The 26346-nt window shown below is 40.1% G+C and overlaps 1 protein-coding gene and 1 pseudogene across 4 annotated transcripts; one reads left to right on the top strand and one right to left on the bottom strand.

Annotated features, from left to right (window-relative positions):
* The first annotated feature begins 340 nt into the window (after positions 1-340).
* Positions 341-25143, top strand: rnf207a (ring finger protein 207a). Of its 3 annotated transcripts, none has more exons than XM_083939176.1 (18): positions 341-459; positions 850-1040; positions 7120-7252; positions 7952-8096; positions 8384-8465; positions 8553-8628; positions 8973-9098; positions 10020-10066; positions 11621-11693; positions 12668-12736; positions 13144-13212; positions 15531-15637; positions 18207-18384; positions 19081-19266; positions 19524-19575; positions 19664-19781; positions 20772-20864; positions 22178-25143. In XM_083939176.1, the coding sequence occupies exons 2-18, from the start codon at positions 850-852 to the stop codon at positions 22326-22328; spliced, it is 1896 nt and encodes a 631-aa protein (XP_083795302.1). In that variant the 5' UTR covers positions 341-459; the 3' UTR covers positions 22329-25143. The 3 variants fall into 3 exon arrangements, with proteins under 3 accessions (XP_083795302.1, XP_083795301.1, XP_083795303.1); XM_083939175.1 differs by lacking the exon at positions 341-459 and adding an exon at positions 487-611; XM_083939177.1 differs by lacking the exons at positions 341-459; positions 850-1040 and having other exon boundaries at positions 7204-7302.
* On the bottom strand, positions 4355-6072 carry LOC310965517 (zinc finger protein ZPR1-like; annotated as a pseudogene). Its single transcript has one exon. The product of its transcript is annotated as a zinc finger protein ZPR1-like (transcript).
* Positions 25144-26346: the final 1203 nt, after the last annotated feature.

Genomic DNA, 26346 nt, shown 5'->3' with positions numbered 1-26346 from the left:
CATTTTTGCTTTTGAATTACAAATGAATATCACATTTATATTTCTTTAATATATTTAGTAATTATTTTTGCTTTTATGCAACATAAAAGTTGCTTACAAAGTGCTAAGAAGGCATTAAAAATACTGCTTTATGTGACAAATTAAAAGTATTCCTCTTTAAGTGTTGCAGAAGATTATATTATATGCAGTGTTTTAATTTCTACCTCTTTCCCTCCAGTCACTCTGCTTTGGAGTCCAAGACATAACAACAGTGTGACATTACAAATAGGACGGCTGTATTTTTAATCTCTATGGCACAGCAATATTAAATGTCCCTTTTGCACTCTGGCAACACTTGGGAGCTGGCATGAGGTGTGTGTGCGGCCAGCTGCCTGGCGGAGGGACCCCATCGGCCTACTATTGAAGAGTTTCTGCATTGCCGGCATTCCTGCTGGTGGTAGCTGATAGCACCACTGAAAGGTAAGACAGTGGCTCTCTGTGCTTTCTGTGGACTAGCCTACTGCATTCAAAGTAGGATTTTTTAGCTGGATATAATGTTGGTGTCTTTGATGTTATCTATTTATCATATTTGGATCATGTGTTGTCACTGAAGTTATTACACATCTGACAAGGTAAGAGACAAAGAAAATAAGCTTGTTTATTCTAATTCACATCTGACTCTCTTGATCAAAGTGTTGTATGTCACAATCGGCTTAGTTCTTATAATAACTGAAATATCTGGACCATAACACATGCTAAGGCGTTTTTTTTGTTCAGTGATGTGATGATGTGGCTTTATAAAACTTGTCATCAAGTGTCGTGCTACTCTCTCAGTGTGTCATTCTTCACATACATACTTTGTGTTTGCAGATGGCAGGAGGTATCTTTACCAACTTGGATAACCTTTGTAATGTGGACTGTACTAATGTCCACCCCCTCGTGTGTCACCTGTGCCATGAGCAGTACCAGTCCCCGTGTTTGTTGGACTGCTACCACATCTTTTGTGCCCGCTGCCTGCGAGGCCGGACCAATGACAGCCGTCTCAGCTGCCCCCTCTGTGGGTAAGAGATAGCACTGTGAGGTTGATCTTGACCAATTTAGGCTGCATATAGGTTATCTTTTCTTTTCTTTTTTAAAGCAATGGAAAGCAACATATGTTCCCTTTCTCCACACTCAGATTGCATTATAAACTGACAGTCTGCTCTGAAATTAAAAAATATTAGGTTTAAATTAAGTGTCTGAACTAGAAGTGGAGGTTGAACACTGTGTTTTGGTATCTGTGTTATAGGATATCTGAGCCTGGCATATCAAACTAAAAATATGGTGATGCTGAGTAACGAGCAGGTGATCTCAAACTGCTCAAACATGATTAAGTGGTTTAAAATGATTGTAAAATATTATTTAACTCTGAAAAGACATTTTTCCAACAGGCCCCAGTTTTGGGCAGCGTTGCTCCAAGGGATTGGTTCTGCAAAACTTAAATAGTGTATTGGTTTGGTTCATGCAGGAGATTTTAGGAGAATCTAATTGGTTTCAGAGAGCATCAAGTCTCTGTTTTGGCTTTAGGTTGCTGCTCAGTGACCCGTTGCTGGCCTGGTCTGGGTAGGGCAGGCCTGAGCGGCTGGAGCAGCTGCATTCATCCGACTCTCTGATTCAGTCCTTGGCCCCTGCACTCAACGGTGCAAGTTCCTCTAAGACCAGTCACGCAGCAAACAAAGCATACTGGTATTTGGCACCGGTGCCAACAGCTTAGGGCAATCAAAAACCGTCACATGATACCAATCCATTTCATTCCCTATTAAGGAATGACTCATGTTTACCAGTCACCTTGAGGTCTGCAGTATTAACTTTACCCCCATCAAAACACATAGAGACGTATAAAAAAAGGTGTCAGATACAACTTGACCCAGATTTTTTTTATTCCTCTTGTGCGTATTAATGCAAAGAATCAAACAGAGTGATGATGAGTTTTTATGCCACTGTATAATTCTCAACTGCTTGTGCCATGCCCCTTGGATACAGTTCCATTGAGTCACTGATTGACTTACCGTTATTTCCCAGCTGGAAATTGGATTGCAGTGTAGGCACAAAATTTAACATGCACAATAACAAAAAACACAATCAATGAGCACCCAGAGACATCGCCTGCGCATAACAGATACCCACAGTAAACAGCATTAGACTGCAGAGCTTATAAAATACAAAGTTTCAATATGAGAAACTAGACACACTGAGAACTGCTTTAAAAAACTGAATCATCCCTGATGAGCAGCTCCTGGGTTCTGATATATCCATCTCCTCTTAAAATAGTGTTTCTACTGAGTGTCTATGTTTTAATTCGTAATCACCCAGATTCTTTTGGACACTTTGCTATGAGCTAACTATTGTGAATTAAGTGTGATTATAGAATTGACTATAGACAAACTATGGCTGGACCTGAGGCGGCGTTCACATTTATCTGCATTATAGTTATGAACCTGTGTTGAGGTAGATACTGCGCACTATACTCTGTATACATCAGTTATACCAACAGCAGTGCTTTTTTTCAGAAGATACTGACAGAGGAATATATATATTTAAAAAAAAACATGCAATCATTGGTTTTCTATGGAAATAACCCTGTGGGCACAGAGCCCCCTGGGCTCTGCTGCTGGCTGCAGGGACCCGCTGCCTGGCAGATACTATTTCCACCAGCAGCAGCAGTCTGCTAACAGCTGCTCACTCAAGAACCATGTAATCTAGGAATTCACCACTCTGCTATTAGTAGAACACAATAGATCCCCGTTGCTATGAAAACTAGATAAAACATCTACAGCAGACAGGGGCGAGGGACATCAGCGTCACTGCAACTGAATCAAAATAAGGCAACAACATTGACACAGGATTAAATCAAACAGACCTGTGTAAATGTTGTTAATGTGACAAACTGGCCACTGCGTCTGCCAGTGTGGTCATGTTCTACCTGAGATTACTGAGATAATTTTGTTAATTAAAAGCTGTTAATTAGACACTGATGACCATTTCATGCTGCAAATGCTGGTCTATGATCTTTTCACCTTAAAGTTTTGGTGTAACATCTTGGTCACAAGCAGCATCTATGATGATGATACAATAGAGCAATTGAAATTTTGAAAAAGATCACATTAATGCCATGTTCTTAAAGTTGCTCTACCTGAAATACAAAAAAAAGTGGAATGATGAGATTTTTTCATGCACATATCACAACAAACAACAGATAAACTCAGATTACATCACACACAGAGAGAGAATGAGTCGATTCTCTGCTCAAGAAGCTTCTACTCCACTATATCTTTACATAGAGAATACTTGTTTGCTGCCATATTAATGTTCTTAATATTGAGAACGGTCCCTTTAAGAAATTAAATGTTAAATTTTGATGTGGGGAGGCAGGTAGTGTGGTGGTTAGCACTGTTGCCTCACAGCAAGAGGGTTCCTGGTTTAAATCCTCTTTCTTCTGTGTGGAGTTTACATGTTCTCCCAGTGTCTGTGTGGGTTTTCTCAGGTTTCCTCCCACAGTCCAAAGACGTGCAGGTCTAAGGTTAAATGATTACTCTAAATTGCCCGTAGGTGTGAATGGTTGTCTGTCTGTTTGTCTCTGTGCCCTGCGATAGACTGGCGTCCTGTCCAGGGTGTACCCAGCCTTATGCCTGATGTCAGCTGGGATCAGCTCCAGCCCCCCAAGACCCCGTTAGGGACAGGCGGTTGGAGATGGATGGAAATTTTGATGTTTTTATCACATTTGCTAATCTAAAACTCATCTATAAATGCCTGAATAACATTGTGGTTCCTTCGGGCTCAGTAACATGTAGAGCACAACAGAAATTGTAAGGTTTGAACAAACAGCCTTTATTTGTTTGCAAGTTCCTTACCCACAGAACTTAAACTGGATCCTGACTGGCATCACATTTAACTCAAACAGAAACGGTTTCATGGTCATCGATGATCTAGTGCTTTATTGTATTATTTTCTCTTGTGTTATGTCTGTATTTTCTTGTTAAGTTCAAAGTCTAGTGTTTTAATGTACTATTGTAAGCATGTATTGTTGAGGCTGTGTTTTGTATTTTCTTTAATGCATTTGTGTAATTTAAAGACCCATCTAGGGGCGGGCATTGCAAAGTAGGCTATAAATACTTCGGTGTGTGGCATTGGTTTATGCTACATAATCATCACACATAACATTAATCAGTCAAAAGAAAATGAGCTAGCAACTATTTTGATTAACAAGTAATTATTTAGGTAAAGGAGTCAGAATATCCGGTTTTAACCTCTCAGATGTGAAGATTTGCTTCTTCTCTTTTAAAAAAACTAAACTACCAATTTAGATACTTGTGTGTGTCACACAGCGAGAGATAAAAATCCAAATTCAAATCAGAGATAACAGAGCGCCATCTCCTGGGAGGCACAAGAATGCAATAAACAGTGAGATAAAGGAATTATCTTTGACAACAGCTGCGTCCAAGTGCTTTAAAAAATCATCATACATTTAGACAACTTCGAATTCCTTTCACTAATTATTATACTGATGGAAACAAGCATTCACCCAATGTTAACCTTACAAAGGTATGAAAATGGAAGAAAATATGGAGCGATATGTAATTACACTATTGTTTTTGTCAAGACTATTACCATTTGGCAATTTAGTCCTTTCAAGGTGGTGCTGTTCAGTTCATTGTTCCTCTTGGTATCCCTCAGTCTTCATGTCAATCAGGCCGAGGTCTTCGTCCTGTTCAAACGTGCGCGTGTACTTCTCAATAGTCATCTCAGGATCTGGCTCTGGTGCGTACATGTTCTGCAAATAGCTGTTCCCCGTCGGGTCGTCCAGGATGATGTGGACGTCCATTTCTCCAGCTATAATCTTGTCTATCTTCTCCCCAAACACCTTAAGCTTGTGCGCCCGCTCTGTGGTGCTGCTTTCCCCACAGGTGAAGGGGTTTTTGCAGACGATCAGATCTTTGATGTCCTTCAGCAGACCCTCCAGCGTGGTGAACTTCCCTCCCACCGCCGCCATCCACAGCTCAAACTCTAACTCGGGGATGAAGATGCCGCATGTCTCGGACTTGAGGACGTCCCAGGTCATGTCTGAAGGGTCTGTGATGTGCAGGGTGATCTTGGTGCCCATCTCCTCCGTAGCTCCGCCTGATTTCACCTCATTGGTGTGATGGCTACACCTGTCGCAGTTATGTCGCAGTTAGTGGCCATAATGATGACCTCCTTGAAGTGAGGGATCTGGACCAGCTTTATGTTGGTTGAGGCCGGCGCGTTGCATTCAGGGCAGTTAGTGTTGAAGGTCAAAACCTCATCTCTCATGGCCTCTATGTTGTTGGCGTCAGGCCTCTTATCCAAGTCACCAACACCATCATCAGCCCTCAGCCCCAGTTGGACATCCTGCTGCATCGTCCACTTGAACCTGGACACAGTGAGAGCCACATCTTTTTGGGGGGCGATTGGGTTCTCCAAAAAACTGTTTCCAGATGGATCTACAATCACCAGAGTGAATTCCCTTTCAGCCTCTTTTAACTTCCTCAGCCTCTGAATGAAATCATCTATTTTCTCAGCCACCCCAGGATGAGTCGCTCGCCTGACAAGTTGGTCTTGTTCCAAACCAGCAGCTGCTCAGTCCAAGAGGCCCTCAATGGTGGAAAGTGCGCCTCTCTGGGTGAAGGGAGGGATTTCAAAATCCAGCTCAGGGATCCTGGTGGTCGCACTGTCTGATTTTACAACCTCCCTGTTCAAGTCCTTCTTTGTTTTGACCCTGAGAGTGTAACAAACGCCTTGGTCCTGAATCCGGCCCGCGGACAGGATCTGATCAGTGTTTGACAAGTTGCAGTGATCGCAGCTGAAGGAGCTCACGAGGACTTCTTTGAAGAAAGGTGTTTTGGTCAGAAGTATGCGCGTCATGCAGTTCTTGTGGCAGTTCATGCACATACTTTCGATCTCAGTGGGATGACAGTCTTCGCTGTCGGCACCTATATCCTTGAACAGGCTTTCACCTCGTACACAATCCTCCAAAATAGCAGACATTTTTTTTCAGCGTCGAATATGTTTCCCACGGTGAACACAACTGTTTATTTTCACTCCGGCTCCTCGTTGTCGTTATCTAGCTTGTCTTCCCGTAACTTTCTTGATCCCAGAGCAGAGCAGTCAAGCCTCGCACACGCGCTGGACTCGCTGTTTACAGCCTCTTCCGCATCCTCTTCTTTGGGTTTAACTGAAAGACTAACACACCACCGTCAAAGGTGTGTGTGCGCCATCTACAGTACAAGAGGCGAAGTAGGGCGCGATAATATTTTTTTATACAGCCCTGTGTTACACACTACATTATGGGATATTGTTTTCCTAGGATGGCAAAGGCATGACCCGCCCTACTTTGCCTCTGATTGGCTAGGACGCGTTGCCTTTCGTTGGTTTGATTGGTTAAAATTAGACATGAGGAGCTGGGATTGGTTAGAGTAAGGACAAGAATATCAGGGTAAGCCAATCAGAGACAGAGTAGGGCGGGTCATGCCTTTGCCATCCTAGGAAAACAATATCCCATAATGTAGTGTGTAACACAGGGCTGTATAAAAAAACATTTTTATACAGCCTATGGTGCAACATCTTGCCTTCATTACAATATTTCAAATATAACAATAATAATAATAATAATAATAATAATTCCAGAATCGAACATTAGATTAAAACAATACAATACAAAGAAGTATATAAAAAGAAATACAATTAAAAAGAAAAGAAGCAAAGAAAGCGAGAGAGAGAGAGAGAGAGAGTTAATGTACACATCCGTAGACCGCTGCATCCCTAATAATTATACATCATATTATATCATATTTTTCTTTTTCTATCTTTACTGAGAAGTAACTGTTGTAAGGGATCCCAACTTAACAAATGAAGAGTATTAAAACAATCAAATTAACAATTAGGCTGATACCCGATATCAATACTGATGTTTTTTGGTAGTTGTTTATTTTGATTTTGATGTTTTTTTATTCCACCTTCACTTAAAATCTTAGTTTTTTCAGATCTAACTATTTAAATATTCCTGCATCCATCAACTTGAAAAATAATGCAGGTGTCAGATATCATGATTTTCTCACACTGTCTGCATGTATGCCATGGCCACAGTTACCCATCCATACTGAAAGGGAATAGCTCCCTCCCGCCAGAGGACCGTCTGCTGAAGTTTCTGGTCGACAACAATGCGGACGTTGAGGAGACAGTGCAGTGTGCCAACTGCGACCAGGAAAGTAACGAAAAGGTAAAAAATGACGGACAGACCCACATCGATTCACATTAATGAAGGTGAAGGTAAAAGAATAAATGGGCATTACAGACATCTGAAATAAATGTTTACTTTTGTTATGGGCAAGCTCAACCTGGAGGTTTTGGTGACTTAGAATAACAAAGAAAGAGAAAAAAGGACTTCAAGTCCTAGAAATCCTGTTTAATCATTAGTGCAGAGAGCACATGATTCATGTTTTGTTGTTTGTCTAAGGATATGAAAGAAAAACGAAAGTTCAAACAAGGATGAACCCATCTCTTTGTGGACAGAACACAGCCTTATTATTGCTGTAGGGGACAGTTTGTATTGGACTCTTAAATCTTTTCACAGACGTACAGTGTACGTAGCTGACACTCATTTCGCGTTTCAATTTTGTAATTTAGGATGATAAAGCCACTATGTTTAAAGTTGAATATTTTGTGATCATATCATCTTTCAAATTGTGACACCAAGTTTTTGTTTGGAAAGAAATGAGACAATCCTGGTAAACATTGGTGTCGTTATTCATTCATCTCAGTGTTCTCATGTCTTTTTGAGACCACTGGGAGGATGCCAAAGTCATAATTAAAATGTCACACATAGTAGCTTTAAGACAGGTCTATTTTTCATCAGACATAGTCTTGTGTAACTTTAAACAATATGAGCATCGCTCTTTTCTTTTTTTCCCCCACACAGGACGCAGGGGGGATGTACTACTGTAACACTTGTAGCCAGCCACTATGCAGCCCCTGCAGGGAGTTGACCCACAAAGCCAGAATGTTTTCCCACCATGAGATTGTATCCCTGGCCAAACGCTCCAGAGCCAAACACAGGAAGTGCTGTGAGTGCCACCTGTAATTTACTCCAGAAGAATAATAGGCAGCAAGGCTTTATAACATTGGACTAGAAGCATGTTGCTCATGAGAAGTGCAGAAGTGCTCTGCCTAAATTTCCAAACTAGTACAAAAGGCACAATGCTAACACTTGATGGTAGACGTCAGTGAACTTGTGTTTGTGTTCTGAAACCTCTTGTTTTTGTTTTGCACAAACCTGCTCATTGGAAAAACGGAATAGTTTAACTCTCACACTCCTGTGGACTGAGGTTGAAAGGTGTCTTTGTCTCCACAGCTCTCCACAAGGAGCCGTACATCCTGTTTTCAAAAGAGAATAAGTCGATGCTTTGCATCAAGTGCTTCAGAGACATGCAAGTGTGAGTTAAGCCCAATTTATGATATAATGCCTGAAGTTCTTTTCTTCTCTTCTCCACATTAAACATGGTGTTGTTTGTTTACCACAGGGAGAGTCGGACTCACTGCATTGATATTGAAACAGCTTACGTGCAGGGGTGTGAGATGTTGGACCAGGCTGTGCTGGTGAGAGAATCCTATCAGTTGTCATCTACACATTTGGGATTATGAACAATTCAAGCACTCTGTGGTGCAGGTGTACTCAGAATTTGTGTTGCTCATTACAATACAGTTTGAATGTATAAAAATTTAAATAAGGAGTATTGTTAAGCAATTTCTTCACTCTTGCCTTGATCTCAACTGCACACCTGCAAAGTTTCATGACTGTTTCTTGCATGGTTGCAACGTTATTGTGGTGACAAAGTCTGTCCACTGACAGACAGACATACAAACAAACAAACCACAGTGTAGTTTACAGTAGCCTTTGTGACCTTTCACTGACAGTGAACCTCCTCCTCCTCCATCTACAGGTGGTGAAGGAGCTGCAGACTTCAGCTCGAGAGGCGATCCTTCTTCTAAGAGCAATGATAGGAGAAGTGTGTCTGAATGTGGAGGAAGAAGAGAGTGCAATCTGTACTCTGTTCAACAGCTTGCAGGTTAGATAATGATCCTGGTGTGATCGGTTTTATCAACTGTTGTTTTAGCCCCTAATCATTCGTTTCGTGTCATGCTGACATGAAACGACACGTCTCTTTAAATAGACGTTTTTTTACAGCAGACGTTTTGGTTTGTCATAGTAGGGAACTGTACATACTGGGACACTTATTGGAACTGAGCCGTTGTTAACAAAATTGGTTTCACCTTTGTTTGTCCTACTGTGACAGGTCAAAACTTCTGCTGTTAAAGAGGTGTATGTACAATGTTTTGATTCTAGTTGGTTCTTCATCATGTCAAACTTTAAAAATGGTCCCCACAAACATACAGTGCATGCAGAAAGTATTCAGACCCTTTCCTTTCCTCCATTTATAATAATAATACTACTACTAATAATAATAATAATAATGATAATAATAATAATAATAATTGTATTTATTTAGCACCGTTAAAACAAAAGTTTACAAAGTGCTTTGACAGACAAAGCAAAAGCACATACAAATCCATGCACATGTCACTCACTGTATATTGTATAAAATGAGCTTGTTGGTTTATAGAGTAAATTAAAATGTAAATTACAGAAAAACGAATCGAAGGAACTGTTTAATTCATCTTTCTGAAACACATCTAGTCATCTACAAATTCATTTTTGTGTTGAAAACAAAAATAAGTTTTAAATACTCTGAAATTAGCATCAGTCTCCAGCTGACACCACTAACACTGCTTGGCCATCGGAGGTCTCTGTTCACCTAAGTGTATTTTCTTTGCTGAACATTCAAAAAGAGCAGACACTACACTGTGGACTTAGTACCTATTTTTCTTTCCACAATCTTGAAAATCCATTAGGTATCCGAGAGCTTTAGGCCATTTTTACAGCAGTGTAACGAATAAAAGGGTGTGTTTTCTCTGTTCTCATCTGACAGGAAAAACTAGCAGAGAGGAAGAAGATTCTGCTGAAAGCTGCTCAGAGGTAATAATGAAATATATAAATATACACAATACAGGTCTTATATGAAAATGCTCTTTGGTTGCCTCTAAACTTTTGTCACAATATTTCCTTTCATTTAATGCTATTCTCCTGCTGTCACCGGGTCACCTGATAGTTTTTCCATTGTATCCTGCTGCATTGTACTCTGTGATGAATAGCAGCACCCTCCGGAATAATCTCTCTCCTCACCAAACCCGTTTGGGTGATTTTCATTTCAACAAAGCATGGTATTGAATTAAAAATACATCAGTAGGATTACAGATTAAAAGCCAATGGTGGCAGCTTGTGCCTGGATCCAATCAATGGAAATGTACTGAAAATGATTGGTATACAAATACACAGTATTTACACTATAGACTTTCTCAAGTCCATTATATCAGCAATCTGTTTTCCTCCGCTTAAAACAGAGCACCTTTAGCATCTACAATCTGAACCTATGATAAATGAGCAACTTTTGTCTGTTTCAGCAGCCCTTAATGTGCTTTGTTCAACACAGTTTATTGTCCTGAAAGTGGGATCCTAACTTTTCTTTTCCATTTTTGGCAGCCTGCCATGATGTTACTTACTCTAGAGCTGCTTGCTTGTGCAGAAACAGGACTACAAAGTTATACAAATTAAATAATTGACATTACAAAAAAAAAACAGGATAATGACATTCTCTTGAACCATTAATTTAGCATTAACTCACAAATTCCTAGCCACTAAAATAATTAAAAATCTTACAACATCCACACCACGATCATTAAAGTTTGATTTAATGTCATCCAATGTTTGCAATTAATCAGTCTCTAAAATGTAGTTATTGCACATCAGTCAAATTTTTATGTAAGATGACTAATAACTGAAATATATGGTTTATAAAACTGTGTATTCCATGTGTACGTATGTATGATTGAATGTGAACAATTTTAATGAGTGATCAAGTGAGTGAGTGAGTGTATCGGGTTGCACTCTTCAAGGATCTTTAATGAGATTTTTTGTGTCCTCCATCTCTCTCTCTGTCTCTCTATTGCCTGGAAGCCGTCCAGTGACTGGGTTCCCGGAAGGGTGTTAAAGGCTATTTATGTCAGGCTTTGTGTGTGCGGCCCTGCGTCCGTGTATATGTGTGTGTGTGTGTGTGTGTGTGTGTGTGTGTGTGTGTGTGTGTGTGTGTGTGTGTGTGTGTGTGTGTGTGTGTGCGTGTGCGTGTGCGTGTGCGTGTGCGTGTGCGTGTGTGTGTGTATATTGGTGTGTGTGTGTCTGTGTGTCTGTGTGTGTGTGTTTGTTACGGATAGAGAAGAAAGATAGATTAGCTTCTGGAAATATGGACTAGGTTGTTTGTGGTTGCACGTCCTGAGCTGAATCCTCTGAGTATTTCAGCAGGTGTGTGTGTGTGTGTGTGTGTGTGTGTGTGTGTGTGTGTGTGTGTGTGTGTGTGTGTGTGTGTGTGTGTGTGTGTGTGTGTGTGTGTGTGTGTGTGTGTGCGTGTGTGTGTGCGCGTGCGCGTGTATGTGTGTGTGTGTGTGTGTGTGTGTGTGTGTGTGTGTGTGTTTGCAGTCAACACGAGGAGAAGGAGAAAGCACTGAAGGAGCAGCTCTCACACCTTACTGCCCTCCTACCAACTCTCCAGGTAAAGTAAGATAGATCACAGGATAAATCTTAGGGGTTGTGGGTTGATTAAATAGAGTGGGAAAGAAGACTTAACAAAGTTGTAATGTTTTTGGGTGTTTATTTAAAACTTAACTTTGCTTTTTGAAGTTCCCATAATGGTCTAACCTTCTAGGGCCTTGAACAGTTATTTATACACTCTTAACACATCTGAAACAGGGCATGGAGACCAAACTAGACACTGTTTATTTGTAAGGAGTCACAACCTCAAAATGCTGCTCTGATCTAATCTGTAACAGTGCATTGTATTTCATAAGATTACCATGTTGTTGTTTTTTCATGAAAAATGTTAATCTGAAGGTAAATAAGAAGAAAATAACTCTAGCTGCAGTGAAATTTAGGCTGGGAGATAATCTTTTACCTCGATATAGATCATTTTTTGACGATATATATCACGGTATCGTATATTTTCTAGCAATTCGATAAAGAAAGAGTCTGTATGAAATAACCACATGGTAAAGCCTATTTTTATATACTCCTGGGTGAATTGACTATTTGACAAATTGTTTATTTTTGTAGGGACAGTGCACAATTAAAAGTGATTGCACTAGACTCAGCTAGCAGCTTGTTTACACCAGTTGTCCAAATGTAAAGTACTAGTAGAGTATTTTGCTCATTTCATTAAGAACTTTAGTGCAAAATGAACATAATGTGCAAGGATCAGAACGTAAAGTGTCGTACAAGGGATGTTATATATCTTCCTTCTTTTATCGCCTTCTTCCATGGAAAAAGATCAAGAGAGTATAACCTGAAAAGTGTACTTAAATGTAGTTTCTTTGCACCACTACCTGTGGTTCTGTACTTTTATGAATGGGCTATGAGTGCAGTTCATTTAGGGAGGAATTTAATACCATTTCATCTCAAGTTCAGTCTGTTTGTGTCTTATATTTCTTGAAGCTTGCTTGAAATCTAACCTTTAATCTCTAATGTCTTTAGGTGCACCTCGTCACATGTTCTGCCTTCCTCAGCTCAGCCAACAAGTTTGAGTTTTTGGACATGGGCTACGTGAGTACAGCCACCTAAACTGTCAACTGTGTTTTTTCATTTTCTTCTTGCATTTCATGAGAATTTTATGAAATGTGAATAGGAGGTTGCAGCGCTACATAAGTCATAAGTGTGTGTGTGTTTGTGTGTGTGAGTGTGTGTGTGTGTGTGTGTGTGTGTGGGGGGGGGGGGTATGTGATTCAAAAAAGTGGACAATGGATGACACTTTATCAGTGTTTCTAAAAAAAAAACCTGTCCATTTTATATACATTACAAAGAGCTTAAAGTTTATTCTGAAGATGTTTTCTTGGCAAGAGACGAGCTTTAAACAGCCGGACTGAACTGGTCTTTAAACAGAGGCTGTCCGTTATGTCTCATCGAGGTGAAACAGGTCACTGAATCACGACCGGGTGTTCTTGCTTACACAGCAACTCATGGAGAGGCTGAAGAGGATTGTGAAGCTCCCTCATCGACTGAGACCAGTGCAGAGCAGCAAAGTGAGTAGGAACTGCCTTCACGCAAAGATGAAAAAGGTTACTTTCAGAATGTAATCCGCTGCACTCTTCTGATTAGTTGTTTCACTTGTTCCAGATGCAGTTTCACCTCTTTCTCCTCTTTGGCTCTAAAGCCCAGAAACAATTTATTTCTTTCAAGAAAGTTAAGTTCAGTGCCTTCGAACAGAAGCTTTAGTCATTCATTCATTTATCAGGAACAAGATGCATTAGTTAACATCAATATGACATCAAAGTGCTTGATCCAGCCAAAATATTGATTTTAATCTGCAGTCAAAAGCAGAAAAAACAACATCAAAGCACAGAAAGGAGAAAACGGGGCTTATTTTGAAATCAATATTAGTTCCATTCGGGGGTTTTTCAGTTACAAAACCAATTTTGCTTGAAACTAATGATGTAAGTTTTACCAGGTACCTGGTGCATTATTAAAAATATTCCTGTTTACATTGGCCCCAAAGTACTTTTTATTTCATATAAACACACTACAGAAGTCAACACAAAAAATACAACATATAAGCACACATGACAGTCAAGCTTAACCTCTCAAACTGCTTCAATACGTTTTGCTTGTAAAGTAAGCCTAATTAATAAATCAATACGAAATGATACAGAGTGTAAAAGTTAATTCTTCACCTTGAGAAAAAAAATGAGAACTGTTTGAAAATATACTCTTTAAAGTCAAGCTCCTCAGAAACTAGAGCTTCAGGATAAAACTTTCAAGTAGCCCCTAAGTAAAGAGTTCTCGTGGGCTGTGCTTTTTCTCCACACAATTCACTGTTGCTGCCACTGAAGTTGCACCAAAAATGTAGTTTTATGAATATTTCATTACCTGAGAACTTACAGAATAAGATAAATTAGTATTTATCACTACAAAACTAGGAGGGCACTTTGGGACCACAGACCTTAGCCAAGACATGTCCTATCTCACAATGTCCATAAAGTGTGAACTTTTCAATTCAGGAACTCATTTTTCCAATTATTCCAATTATGTTAATGAATGAGAATAACGATTTATTTATCAGCCCCATGGATTCAGATCCACTGCAAAAGTCTTCTTTAGCTAATGCCTTACCCTTCTACCAAGGTTCAAGAAAAGCTGGCCAGTAGTTTTTCCATAGTCCTGCTGACAAACAAACAAACAAACAAACAAATAAACAAACAAACAAACAGGGCAAAAACATGACTTCCTTGACAGAAGTCACAATAGTAAAGCAGATACAGGTGGCCATGAAATTGAAGTACAAACCAACAAAAACAGACAGTTAATCAGTTAATAAGTTGACCTCCACAAGCCTCCAGAAAAGCTTCAACTCTCTATTAAAATATATATCTGTATTTGATTTTTCATGTCTAAAACTGTGCTCCAACATGTCCCTTCAATAGACTGTGAATGCCACGCAACATATGACATGCATCATATCATTTTCATACTCATCGAAACATTCTGCAGCCCCTCAAGTTTCTTTTATTTTATTTGTCACCTGTACACAAAACAAAGACTGTATAAAATATGGATGTAGTCTCTGTGTCGTCACCAAAGAGTCAAAATTGGGCTCAAAGTGGGCCTGACTGACTCTGTCTAACTCTTGGCCAATCCAAAAATGGACAAGAGGTGGATGGAGCTGAGTCGGGCTGAATGTAGCCTACAGTCTCCTGTGATGACACCCACCTGTCACTTAAAGCTGCACGCCCTTAATTATGCATTACTTTAAGTCTTAATATAATTTAAGCGAGTGTCATGATTGGGGAAAATAGCTATAGAGACCAAAAAAGTTTTGTACCAGGCTGTAAATGTGTTTATTTCTGTTGTAAAGTTGGTTATTTTAACATGGAGGTCTATGGGGATTGACTCGCTTTTGGAGCCAACCTCAAGGAAATGCAGTTTTTGGCACTTTGGCGGAGATTGCCGCTTGACAAGGAAATTGTCACAGATGGTGTCAGAATACCTCAAACTAACACTGTACTTGTATTAAGATATGATTTGGTCTTACAAAATACTTGACCTACATTGGAATCAAGTGCAGTTGTTTCAGTGGAAGGGACATGTAGTATTATTAACACACCCATGTTTCCTAGTAGTATTTTTCAATATAGTATTATGGTTTATGTTTCATGTTTATGGATTATTCTTAATGTTTATAGTATAGTGGTTGCAATATATTGCGGAGTTGACTGCAGGAGTGGGCTTTTTTTCGGTTTTTCATAGGAACAATAAAGAATAATATGGCAGAAATATGTGCATACATTTAAACTCTTTTTCAATTTATACAGGACCAAGTGACTTTATCTCTATCTTCCATTAGATCAACACAGACTACAGAAGTGAGTTTGCCCACTGTCTGGAGCCCTTGTTGCTGCTGGGTCAGCGCTGCCCTCCTTCTATTGCCGGAGCTATAAGTGTTGCAGCCAGGTGAGATCATTTACCTGCTGCCAAATATAATTTGAATGCAATCACAGAATAATCCCTTTACTCTAAGGTTTACAATGTGCTTTCGCTGCCTGGTTATTATTATGGCATCTTTTGGATTCTTCCAAGAAAGCAAAATGTCTGGGCAGAAAATTTAAAACTTGTGAAGAATCCAGACTCATAATCCCCAAATGGTTTGCACGTACAGATGGTAGGCATCGATGACTGTAGTGAGAGGAAAGGAGGCGCCGTACTGAGTTCCGCTATGGCAGTTATTCTGTCTATCTGTAAGCTCTGTACACTGATATGTTTACGTAACTCACCTTGTTGAATGAAGGGTGGGAAGGAGGCAGGTGGTCCTGCATTAGAAAGTTCTGTTTTTGTGGTGGGCCAGGCCACAACCAGCAGATAACATGATAAGGTGGATGAGTGTGGTGCTACGTGCGTCGTCAGAGGTCCTGGATGGAGATGTTTTCATTTGGATATTTTGTTTTACTGAAACATCCAGTGTGACGTTGAATTAAGTAGCTAAAAACTCAAAAATCAGCAGTGCATCATAGTCTTTTAACTTCATAGATTCCCTTGGGAATTACATTAAATCACCAGGAAACACAACCTTTATTTAAACCCTCATTACTACTACTCACAACAACGAAGACTTGTGTCCTTTTTCCTGTGCTCCACGTCCCTTCATATCCCGTACACACACTCCTCTGACAAATTTTTTTTCCACATCAGTGTCCCCCCAACTGTTCACAGGTCCCACCCACTAATGCCAACATACTGACAACTCTTCTTTCCAACTTGCTTAGCGCCCTGCCAGTGCAACATGCAAAGTGGGCAGGGATTGGTGGCCTGCATGCCGGCTGGCACTATTTTTATCGTGATTTCACAGAACTCTCCAGGTTTCATCTGGAAGTTGGCATGCAGGAGCAGTCGGGTCGCTTTGTTCCAGGCCGCTGATGTCACACAGAGTCTTTAATTGGCGTCAGTGATGGGAGGACAGAGGCTGGATGTGCAGATGATGACATGTGTGTGGTGGAGAGAGAGAGAGAGAGAGAGAGAGAGAGTGAGAGAGAGAGAGAGAGAGAGAGAGAGAGAGAGAGAGAGTGAGAGAGAGAGAGAGAGAGAGAAAGAGAGAGAGAGAGGCGTACATGTTTTAGACAGGTCCTCTGTTGCATCAGCACTGGGCAAGAAGGAAGGAGTAAGAGCCTACCAGACCCCAGGTAAATTTAAATGTATATTATTATTTTCAAGATGTCTCTTGTATAGAGTGTGCCTTAACTTACAGCGTGAAACCCCAATAAATTCAAATTTTGCAGTTGAGTGTCTTGAATATTTATGGTGATTGTAGTATATTCAAGTAAATGTGTTTTATGGTGTTATAATTGTCTATGTAGGGTCAGAGTCCTACCTCAGCTCTCTACTCTCTTTAGCCAATGTCAGGTGAAGCCATTGACACTGTAATATAACACAAAGGGCTTCACGATTTTTTTTAAGTCCAGTACATACTTTAGCTCACAGCTTTTCCTCCCCGCATGGTTGTTCATAAAGCCGCCCACATGGTGAAACCTGTTCCTTAGTGCGACTGAATGTGTTGTTGTGTCTGATACATCTTCAGTTGCTGTCTGAAAGCTCCTTCCTCCACTTGTAAGACGCTAGTGCAGGATACAAACCGGGTAGGGATTGGTAAACTTCCAGCTGGCACGCCCTGTTTGTGTGATAATTTCACAGAACAGACGTGAAGTTGCACAGCCATGTTATCTCATGGAAGTGATGCTGCTGCTTTAGTTCTGGCAATGTCTTTAATTGGCTGTGTTGGGATGCTCTGAGGACAACATTTGTATGGCAGTGTGAGCGAATGTTTTCACGTCTAGGCTGTTATAAAATGGCCAGTGTGATGCTCCTACAGATAAAGGAATGTTTAGATGTTTGGATATGCGGTGTCTATGTGAAGGTGATGGAGAAGAGATGTGTTAAGTGCATGGATATATTATGTGGTTACTTTTTTACTTTTTTTTTTGGCAGTTTTCAAGCCTTTTTATTATTTAGGGCAGACAGGAAATGAGATGAGAGAGAGAGGGGTGGATGCAGCAAATGACCGCAATTGCCTCAAGGACCTTCAGCCTATTTAAATGGGCCAACTGCTCTATCCAGTCAGCCACCAGCCACCCCATTATGTGGTTACTTTTAAACATAAACATATTTAAAAATTGATTCAGCAGAACATTAGGAGTTCTAGCTTTGTCCAACAAGTTGTATTCATACAAAAAAAGTCCTTGAAAGATAGATAATGGAGAAAGCGGAAGGGGCACTTTATCCCCACACTGTCCTATAAGCCAAATGAAGGTGAAAGTAAAGCAGAAAATATGTCTATTTAGATAAGATAGTATATATCCACACAAAGTTGTACATACATTTTAGTAGAATACAATATAAAAGTATTTGGTAGGTTGCATCCAGTAAGCACACAATTCCCAGCTGATTGTAACGATGAGGAGAGGTGGTAGAAAATAACTGGGTAAAAAGAAAATAGATTTAAATTCTAAAAATTCATTCCCCCCCACCTCAGGCACCAGTCCCCTCTCTCCATGTCTTGTCATTCCCCGTCTCTCAGCGAGATGCCCCTGGGCTTGGTGTGCGGACGAAGGCCCACTTGTCACCGCAATATCTGCACCAAGGTCCTCCTGGCTGAAGGGAGGGAAACACCCTTCACCGAGCACTGCCGCAACTATGAGAACGCCTACAGGGTGAGTATTGTGTGTGTGTGTGAGACCAATGATGACATTTCTGATAATTACCTGCCTGCTTTTACACAGAACAGCATTGAAACAAGACTTAAAGGAGTCTACAGTCGGCACTGTGCAGCACTGTGGTGCTGTAATTAGGCACAGTGGGACTTTGAGCTAAATGCTTACATGCTTAACAGGTATGATGTTTACTATGTGCTACCTAACTAAGCCTTTAAACACATTTAGGAGTTTTTTAAATCAATATAGATTTAATAGAACAGAGGGGATATCTTTTTTTAATATATAAATTGACAAGAAATAATGTGTTTAAGATGGTTTTCTGTTTGTATTAGCTTATAAATCCACTGTATTTGGATACACGTTGGTTAAAACTGCTGCAGCAACTTCTCTTTCTGAATGAGGAGCAATCTCTGATCCTCAAAGTAAAACAATGATAAGACAGCAGCATGACCTCCTCTGGAAACTCAGCCTGTCAAGTAGGCAACAAGGTTTTCATCCTCAGATGCACTTCACCTGGCATCTGTACACCCATCAGATCTCTGCTGCTTTAAAGACGTTGAAGCACCTCTCAAGTGTCATGTCATATGTAGTGTGTGTGTGTGTGTGTGTGTGTGTGTGTGTGTGCGTGCGTGCGTGCGTGCGTGGGTGCGTGCATGCGTGCGTGCGTGCGTGCGTGTGTGTGTGTTTATATAGTCTCTCCAGACAGAGATTCAGAATCTGAAAGACCAGGTCCAGGAGCTGCACAGAGATCTGACCAAACACCACTCCATCATCAACACAGATAAAATGGGAGAGATCATGGACAGATCGCTGCACATAGACAGCCAGATCACATCCCAGCATGCCACTGTGGAAACTATGAGAGTCATGTTTGAAGAGGTGCGTCAAGCGATACCTTGATGATGACCTTTAGTTTGTTCCTTCCTCTGCCAGGCCGTTCTGACAAAGGAAAAGTTCCTGTGTGTCAGTACCTCTAGCTGCACACTAACAAGCTAGCTTTCACTCATTGTTGTAAATGTGCTTGGAATGCAAACAGAGACAAAAGAAAAGAAGCAAATGTAAAGGTATCCCATGAGTCAAGTTACTACAGCGCATGTGATATTTGATTTCATTGACTTTCCACATTCTCCCCTCAGATCTGGGATGAGACTTTTCAGCGGGTCACTAATGAGCAGGAGATCTATGAAGGTTTGTTCTCAAAAATTAAATACATTCAATGTTTTTATATCTTTAATGGTCTTGTGTTAATTGAATTATCTCTGTTTACCGACTGCAGCTCAGCTTCATGACCTAATGCAGCTGAAACAGGAGAACTCTTACCTAACCACAATCACCAGACAGATTAGCCCGTACATTCTGTCCATCGCCAAAGTCAAAGAGAGACTCGAGCCCAGGTGTTGTATTCAGAGGATACATTACCTCCATATTGTCCATCTGCTTGCATATTGGTTGACTGATGGCAGTGATTGGAAAGAAATTGAAGATTGTGTTGCCTCCAAAGCAGCTTTGATATATGAAGTACCACTCCACCAGTGTATATATATATATATATATATATATATATATATATATATATCCTGGCTGCAGTGATGGTCGCAGTGAGTGCAGATACAAAAGGCCCCCGAAACACTGACCAATCAGAGCAGACTGGGCTTTTTCAGGAGGGGGTCTTAAAGAGACAGGCGCTAAAGCGTAGCGTTTTAGACAGAGTGAATGCAGGTATATTCAGACAGACAGTATGAGAAAAAGTTTCTTGAATATTAAAGCATGAAAACATGTTCTGGTAGAAACCAAATATACAAGTATGAACCTAAAATTTGCATCATATGGGATCTTTAAAGCTATTTTTTCCTGACTAAAGTGGAGTTAAACATTCAAGGACAAGGGTTAGTAAATAAATGTATTGTCAAGAAATCCCACGAAAAACAGCAGTTATTCTAACAAGTATTCTATATGTATCTTTATTCCTCTGAGCCACACTGTTGCACTGGCTGGCGTGTTCCTTCATTACCGTGAACACACACTGTACTTTATCTCAATTCCACAAACACAGTCCAACTGCAGTAAATACTCACTAGAGCTGCAAATTTGAACTCCTGTTTGCATAATGCTTGCTGAAAACTACAGCCACCAGCTCTTTTAGGAAATTAGTCTTCTTTTAAAATGAAACTGTAAATTTGTTTGCAGTTTTAAGAACATGTTCAGTATCAAATGGACTTTGGTAGGAAAGTAAAAAGTATAGAGTGACAGACGTACACATTGTTGGTTTTGTTCTTTCTGTGGGATTTGTTGACAATAACAAAAATACAGAATAACACCAGCTATTTCCCTTAACAGCACTGACAACTAAAGGAAATGGTCAAATTTCAAGATGTCTTTTCTAGGTTTCAGGAGCCTAAAGAGCACCATGATGACCGCACAGAAACAATGCTGAAAATCTATGAAGACAGCACAACCGATAAAGACAGTCAAGACAGGTACCTACACACACACACACACACACACACATATATATATATATATTTATATATATATATAAAGATTTGTTTTAAGTAGAATCTCTCATCTATAGAAACAAGTAAATTGAAGAGACAAACATGGCATTAAAATACTTTCAAAACTTTCCATGATGATTTAAGGACGACACTCTGTTGTTTGTGTTTGGTTATGTCTCCAGTCTCAACAGATTTCCTCTGCCTGGGTTATGATAAAGGGCTTGAGTTGTGCAGTATGGAGGGAACCACTTTATGATAGATTTTATCCGCAGAACTAAGGGAGAGGAGACAAGAAATAGTTTGTTTCATTATTTATGTTCTTTAGTGATGGGTCTTGTTTCACCTCTCCATCATATATTTGCAGATCTACAAATCTTTATGGGCTGCATATTCCTACAAGAATGACACAAAAATAATGAATACCTTAAATCATGTTACATTAAAGGGGAATTTTGGTAATTTTCAACCTGGACCCTATTTCCCTATGTATTTGTGTCTAAGTAACCAAAGAGACCGACATTGTTTGAAATTGGTCCAATATTGAGCGAGAGCCCTTAGAGCCGCAAACCAGGCTGCAATGTAATCAAACTGGGCAACTTTAACTATTTATATAGTTATTTCCCCATCAAATGAAGTCAAAGAAGTTCAAACAATAACTATAGTGTAGTGGTTAGCACTGTCGCCTCACAGCAAGAACGTTCCAGGTTCGCATCACGACCTGGGCCTTTCTGTGTGGAGTTTGCATGTTCTCCCCGTGTCTGCGTGGGTTTTCTCCGGGTTCTCCGGTTTCCTCCCACAATCCAAAGACGTGCATGTGTTAGGTTAATTGATGACTCTAAAATTGCCCATAGGTGTGAATGGTTGTCTGTCTATGTTCGTCTCTATGTGCCCTGCGATAGACTGACGTCCTATCCAGGGTGTATCACGCCCAGCACCCCCCGCGACCCCGACCCCGGGATAAGCGGCTGAAGATGAATGAAATGAATGAATGATATATATAAAACTCTGAAAAAACATAGAAACCAGAGATTACAACATAGACACAGGAAGAGTGACTTCAGTCTCTGCTCAGGACGCCATTACTCGACTATATCTTTATGTAGCTAATATTTGTTTGCTGCTATATTACTTCAATCTTAATGTTGAGTAAAGCTCCTTTAACTAACAGACAAATGTTTAGTCGTAGTAGGCAATATAGTCTAACCACAGTCTTCAAGATAGTAACATGTATTAAATATGTGCTGTTCATATACTGGATTTCAGAGGAAAGCACCTCATTTTTTTTTTTTTGACAGTGATAAACAGACGTGTGTCACCGACCAAGACAGACACAAGAACAACCAACCACTGATGCTCGAGTCGGGGGAGAGCTCTGTCAAGATCAATCGTCAAGGCCGGTTGAGGGTTCCCATGGAGACATTGGTCCACAATGAGATGCCTTTATAAACACCATGTAATTTGATTTCTGCACCCCTCTCTCCCCTCCCTGCATCTGTACAATTCAACCATAACAAGTACAGGACGGTGTGTGGTGTCTTCTGCTGTCCAGATACTAAACGTAACATTTTCACAGCAATGTGAAGCTGTCAACAGCTCAGAGGGGAAGCCTTGGACTCACACTAACTGGAGTCAAGGACTCACTGCTGTCAGAGCCGGACGTGGACAGCCTTCTTGTTCAAACTGGACAAAGATAAAAACGCCAAGAAGAGCTGCATTGGTGTTATTTAATTTTCCGGATTAATGAGAAAACACAGTGAATTATAACTTATTTTCCTGCCTTCTGTTGCTTGTTTGTGCTTTGGCTGTATGTAAGTGGGCTGAGAGTGTGAATTAACACTTTTTTTCTTGCTACAACATCTGTGGAATTGCTTTTTGCAGTTTTTATTATTTGCATAGAACTTTTTTTTTTTCTTTTGGAAGCCGGGGGCTGATGATGGATGACTGCCCAGGTCCGATTCCCCAGAAGATTGTTGAAGCAGTGTGACAGCACAAATGGAACACAGCAAATGCAATGATGTGTGTGTGTCATTATGGGTGTCAATGTAGGTCATTCCTACAAAATGAGGCAGTAATTTCCAGGATGGTGTCTGCAGTGGGTTTTTTTTCCCCCTGCATCATATATATGCAAAAAGTGAAAAAGCTGAAATTACAGGGGTGTGTGAATGTAACTGGCCTTGCCTTAACCTCAATCTCAATCTCACACCCAGCCAACCAAGGCTCTGTCGACTGTAGGAAATATATTCCTCTTGGTTTGCCTCTTGACTCCATCTCATGTCAGTGTCAGCAGCATGTTTTAAGGCGTTGCCCTGCAGGATAACAGCAGGTACTTCTCCTTTTCTCCTACGTCCCCTCTCTTCCTTTTTTCCCTCCTATATTCTTCATAATTAATCATGTTGTTATTTTAAACAGATACCAACATACAAGTGACAAGAAGTGGAACATAAAGTTGTTTACCCTTCTGCTGCACAGGCAGGGAGATCTAGAGGCGCTGCCATGTATCACCAGCATAATTTGAATTTGAAATGATTTCAGGAGATAGTGTTACTGACCTTAAAAGCTTTTTTTGAAGGACTCTTTTGGCCAAGAAAAACAACATCTTTCAGAAGCACAGAGCTTAGTACAACGGAGTGATTCAAGGTCAAACCTCCCCACCTGCTAGCAGCACAGAGACGGGAACGTCCTGATTCTCAGCGCAGGTAAGGACGATAATGAGGAGCTAGACTGATGGCTCCAGCGCTCAGAAAGGAGAAGGTTATTTACATTTACACAGCCAGAGCGAAAGTGGGTTTGTTCAGAATCGCCGCTTCACAGGAAATATTGGGGTCATTCTGGCTTTAAGGAACTCTGCAGAGGAGCCAGAGGTGCAGATTCATTAAAAATACATTTGTGACAGCAGAGTAACAAATGGATTTGCCTCTGCTCTGGTCCTGTACTCCCTCCCCGTGGTCATTCATCATCTGCACTCATTGAACTACCAGGTCCTTGTTCACTGTTCATTACTCTCACGCTCTCCCTCAGTCTCTGCTGGGTTCCCTCATCTACTTTTTGAGCGGAGGGAACAAACCCCAAAGGTTATTTCACTCCAAGAAAAAAAGAGTTATTGTTCAGAGGCATTCATGGCATATTTAGAGGTAAAGTTCATAGATGTTTCTCTCTCTCTCCCTCTCTCTCTTTTTTATTTTTTTAACACTTAAGACATTCATTTTACTGTTGGTGCCAGCGTAGACACTTAGTGGATATGATATATAAGGAAGAACTATGCTTCCGAGGCTTCATTTTTTTAAACTCATCTAATATCTTCATCCCACAATTGAGAAAAAAAACATTAAAGAGAAAAGAGAAAAGATAAAAATGCAAGTTTAATGATCTCCTTGGAAGAAGTGGGTCACTGACAGAAAGAAAGAGTATGACATTAAGAAGAATACAATTAGAGCAAATAGAGCAGATTGAGGATAAAACCCACAAACGGTTATATAATGAGGGTGAGGATATAGATTTAAGGTTCTTAATTATGCACTTTGCACAAAATAGCAGTTGTTAGGGGCATATAGAACTGAAATTGGCTCCAAAGATTTCACTGACTGAAGGCTAAACAAAGAGTTATGGAGTGTGTCTTTCAAATACGATGAGGGCATAGAGGTACGTACACACAGACAACACACAAGGAGGATTAACAAGTGAAGCAGATACATTAAACCAAAATTCAAAGAAAAACACAGATTTCCTATTTTCTTACAGGTTTGTACTGAAGGCCTCTCAGCTGAAACTAAGCTCATATATGGCAGGTTAATGTGATCATAACCCACCACTGGTCCCATGTTAGTTTTAAAGGAATAGTTTGAAATTTTGCTTATTTCATGCTGAGAGGTAGAGGAAAAGATTGATACCGCTTCTGTGTCTTCATGGTAAAAATAAGGCTGGGGGCGGGTGGAAAGTCTCAAAACTCCAATTAAAAAAACAAAACTGGATTCAACTGGAAGCTGTAAATGTTTGAATGATATTCACAAATGTTTTTCATTTATTTGTAAATATGTTTTCACAAATATTGTATTTGTTTGGAATGCGTTTCTATATTTGTAGACGTTGTATTCGCAAATTGTTATTGTGAGTTTACAAATCTTTATTGTGTTTGTGGAAAGTATTTTATATTTAAACACAGATTGTAGATCTGTTCATACAAATAATATTGAGACAAATATGTCCCCATACTGCAGACAGTTTGCGTAGCTTAGCATAAAGACTGTAAACAGCTAGCCTGGCTCTGAAGCTCAATAATGAACATGTTATATTTTGATTATTCAGTTTATAAGATATTCTCTTTGATTTGTGATGATGCTTTTTACATTTTTCTTGTCAATATTTTCTTTTCATACTATTTATTTTACACTTGTTGCCCTGAATACATGCTGAATATTTTAGTGTTTTAAAGAGTCTAGACCTACCCAGAATCATCACTGCATTTAGGTTACAAACATAACCTCACGCGTGATATTTTCCTAACAGCGTAATTTGTTTAAGTTTGCAACACGAGTTCCCCGGTGTGTCACAGTTTGATGCAAAGCGCTACCCCAAATTGCCAAGATGTTACAAATTGTTGGGATGAGAACGGGCTGACCTTTTTTTTTATCAATGCTCTTTCATATATATAAATATATGTTTAGGCTAAATAATACATACAAACCAACAATACAAAAGCAAAAAGCAGAAAAGCAAGAAGAGTCTGATAAGCTCTGAAAATGTTTTGTGTAACAGATTAAACTGCTTATTTAAGTCTGGCTTTTCAGAACAAGTCCAGCCTTTTTTCGTCCCTTTCATGAGACGACAGGCATAGCTACAGGGTCAACGTTGTTTTATTTCATTTCCAACATAGAAAACCAACCACTCCCCTGCCTATTCAGGGTTTTGCTGACCTCCTTCTCTGCTGGCTGCTGTTGATCGGGCGGTAATTGGAATCAGTTTTGATGGCGTTATCGGCGGTGACAGATGCATGAAGCAGCGGTGTGAAAAGGTCAAGGGTTGAGAGAGTCCTCCCAGGGGACTTGAGATGCTTGACACATAAAAAATGTAATTCCTGAATCAATTTCAGATGTTAACACTGGTTTAATCTCTGAGGTTTTAAAAAAATATATAGTTTACTGTCAGGGACTGAGCAGCTCCAGGCAGCAATTGGAGGTTTAATTAGATGCTTTAGATAAGGAGAGTATCACTCGATCACTTTATTTACTGAGATCTTCAAATCCAGGCCAGGGATTATTTACTCTGGTGTACCTAAACTCAATTAGAGACATGTAAGTCAAAGCATGTCAGTATTCTTTCTCACTCACTGCCCCCTCACGCTGTATAATTAACCCAGGAGTCATCGCCAAGGATTTTCCTTTGACCCCGCCAGCTCCGAGGGTCATATTTTTATTCAAGTCCTCTTGGCCTATATCTGGAAGTATGTCAAGGAGAAAACGTGCCATTT

The sequence above is a fragment of the Echiichthys vipera genome, assembly GCF_963691815.1.
Source record: "Echiichthys vipera genome assembly, chromosome: X".
NCBI classification, from domain to species: domain Eukaryota; kingdom Metazoa; phylum Chordata; class Actinopteri; order Perciformes; family Trachinidae; genus Echiichthys; species Echiichthys vipera.
Note: the sequence above shows the minus strand (reverse complement) of the source record. Positions and strands in the feature narration are given on the sequence as shown.

Excerpts from the sequence above, each read along its gene's own strand:
- rnf207a (XM_083939176.1), top strand. The coding sequence starts at position 850 with ATGGCAGGAGGTATCTTTACCAACTTGGATAACCTTTGTAATGTGGAC. Across the intron at positions 10,067-11,620 it reads CTGCTGAAAGCTGCTCAGAG|TCAACACGAGGAGAAGGAGA; the intron begins GTAATAATGAAA and ends GTGTGTTTGCAG. Across the intron at positions 20,865-22,177 it reads GATAAAGACAGTCAAGACAG|TGATAAACAGACGTGTGTCA; the intron begins GTACCTACACAC and ends TTTTTTTGACAG.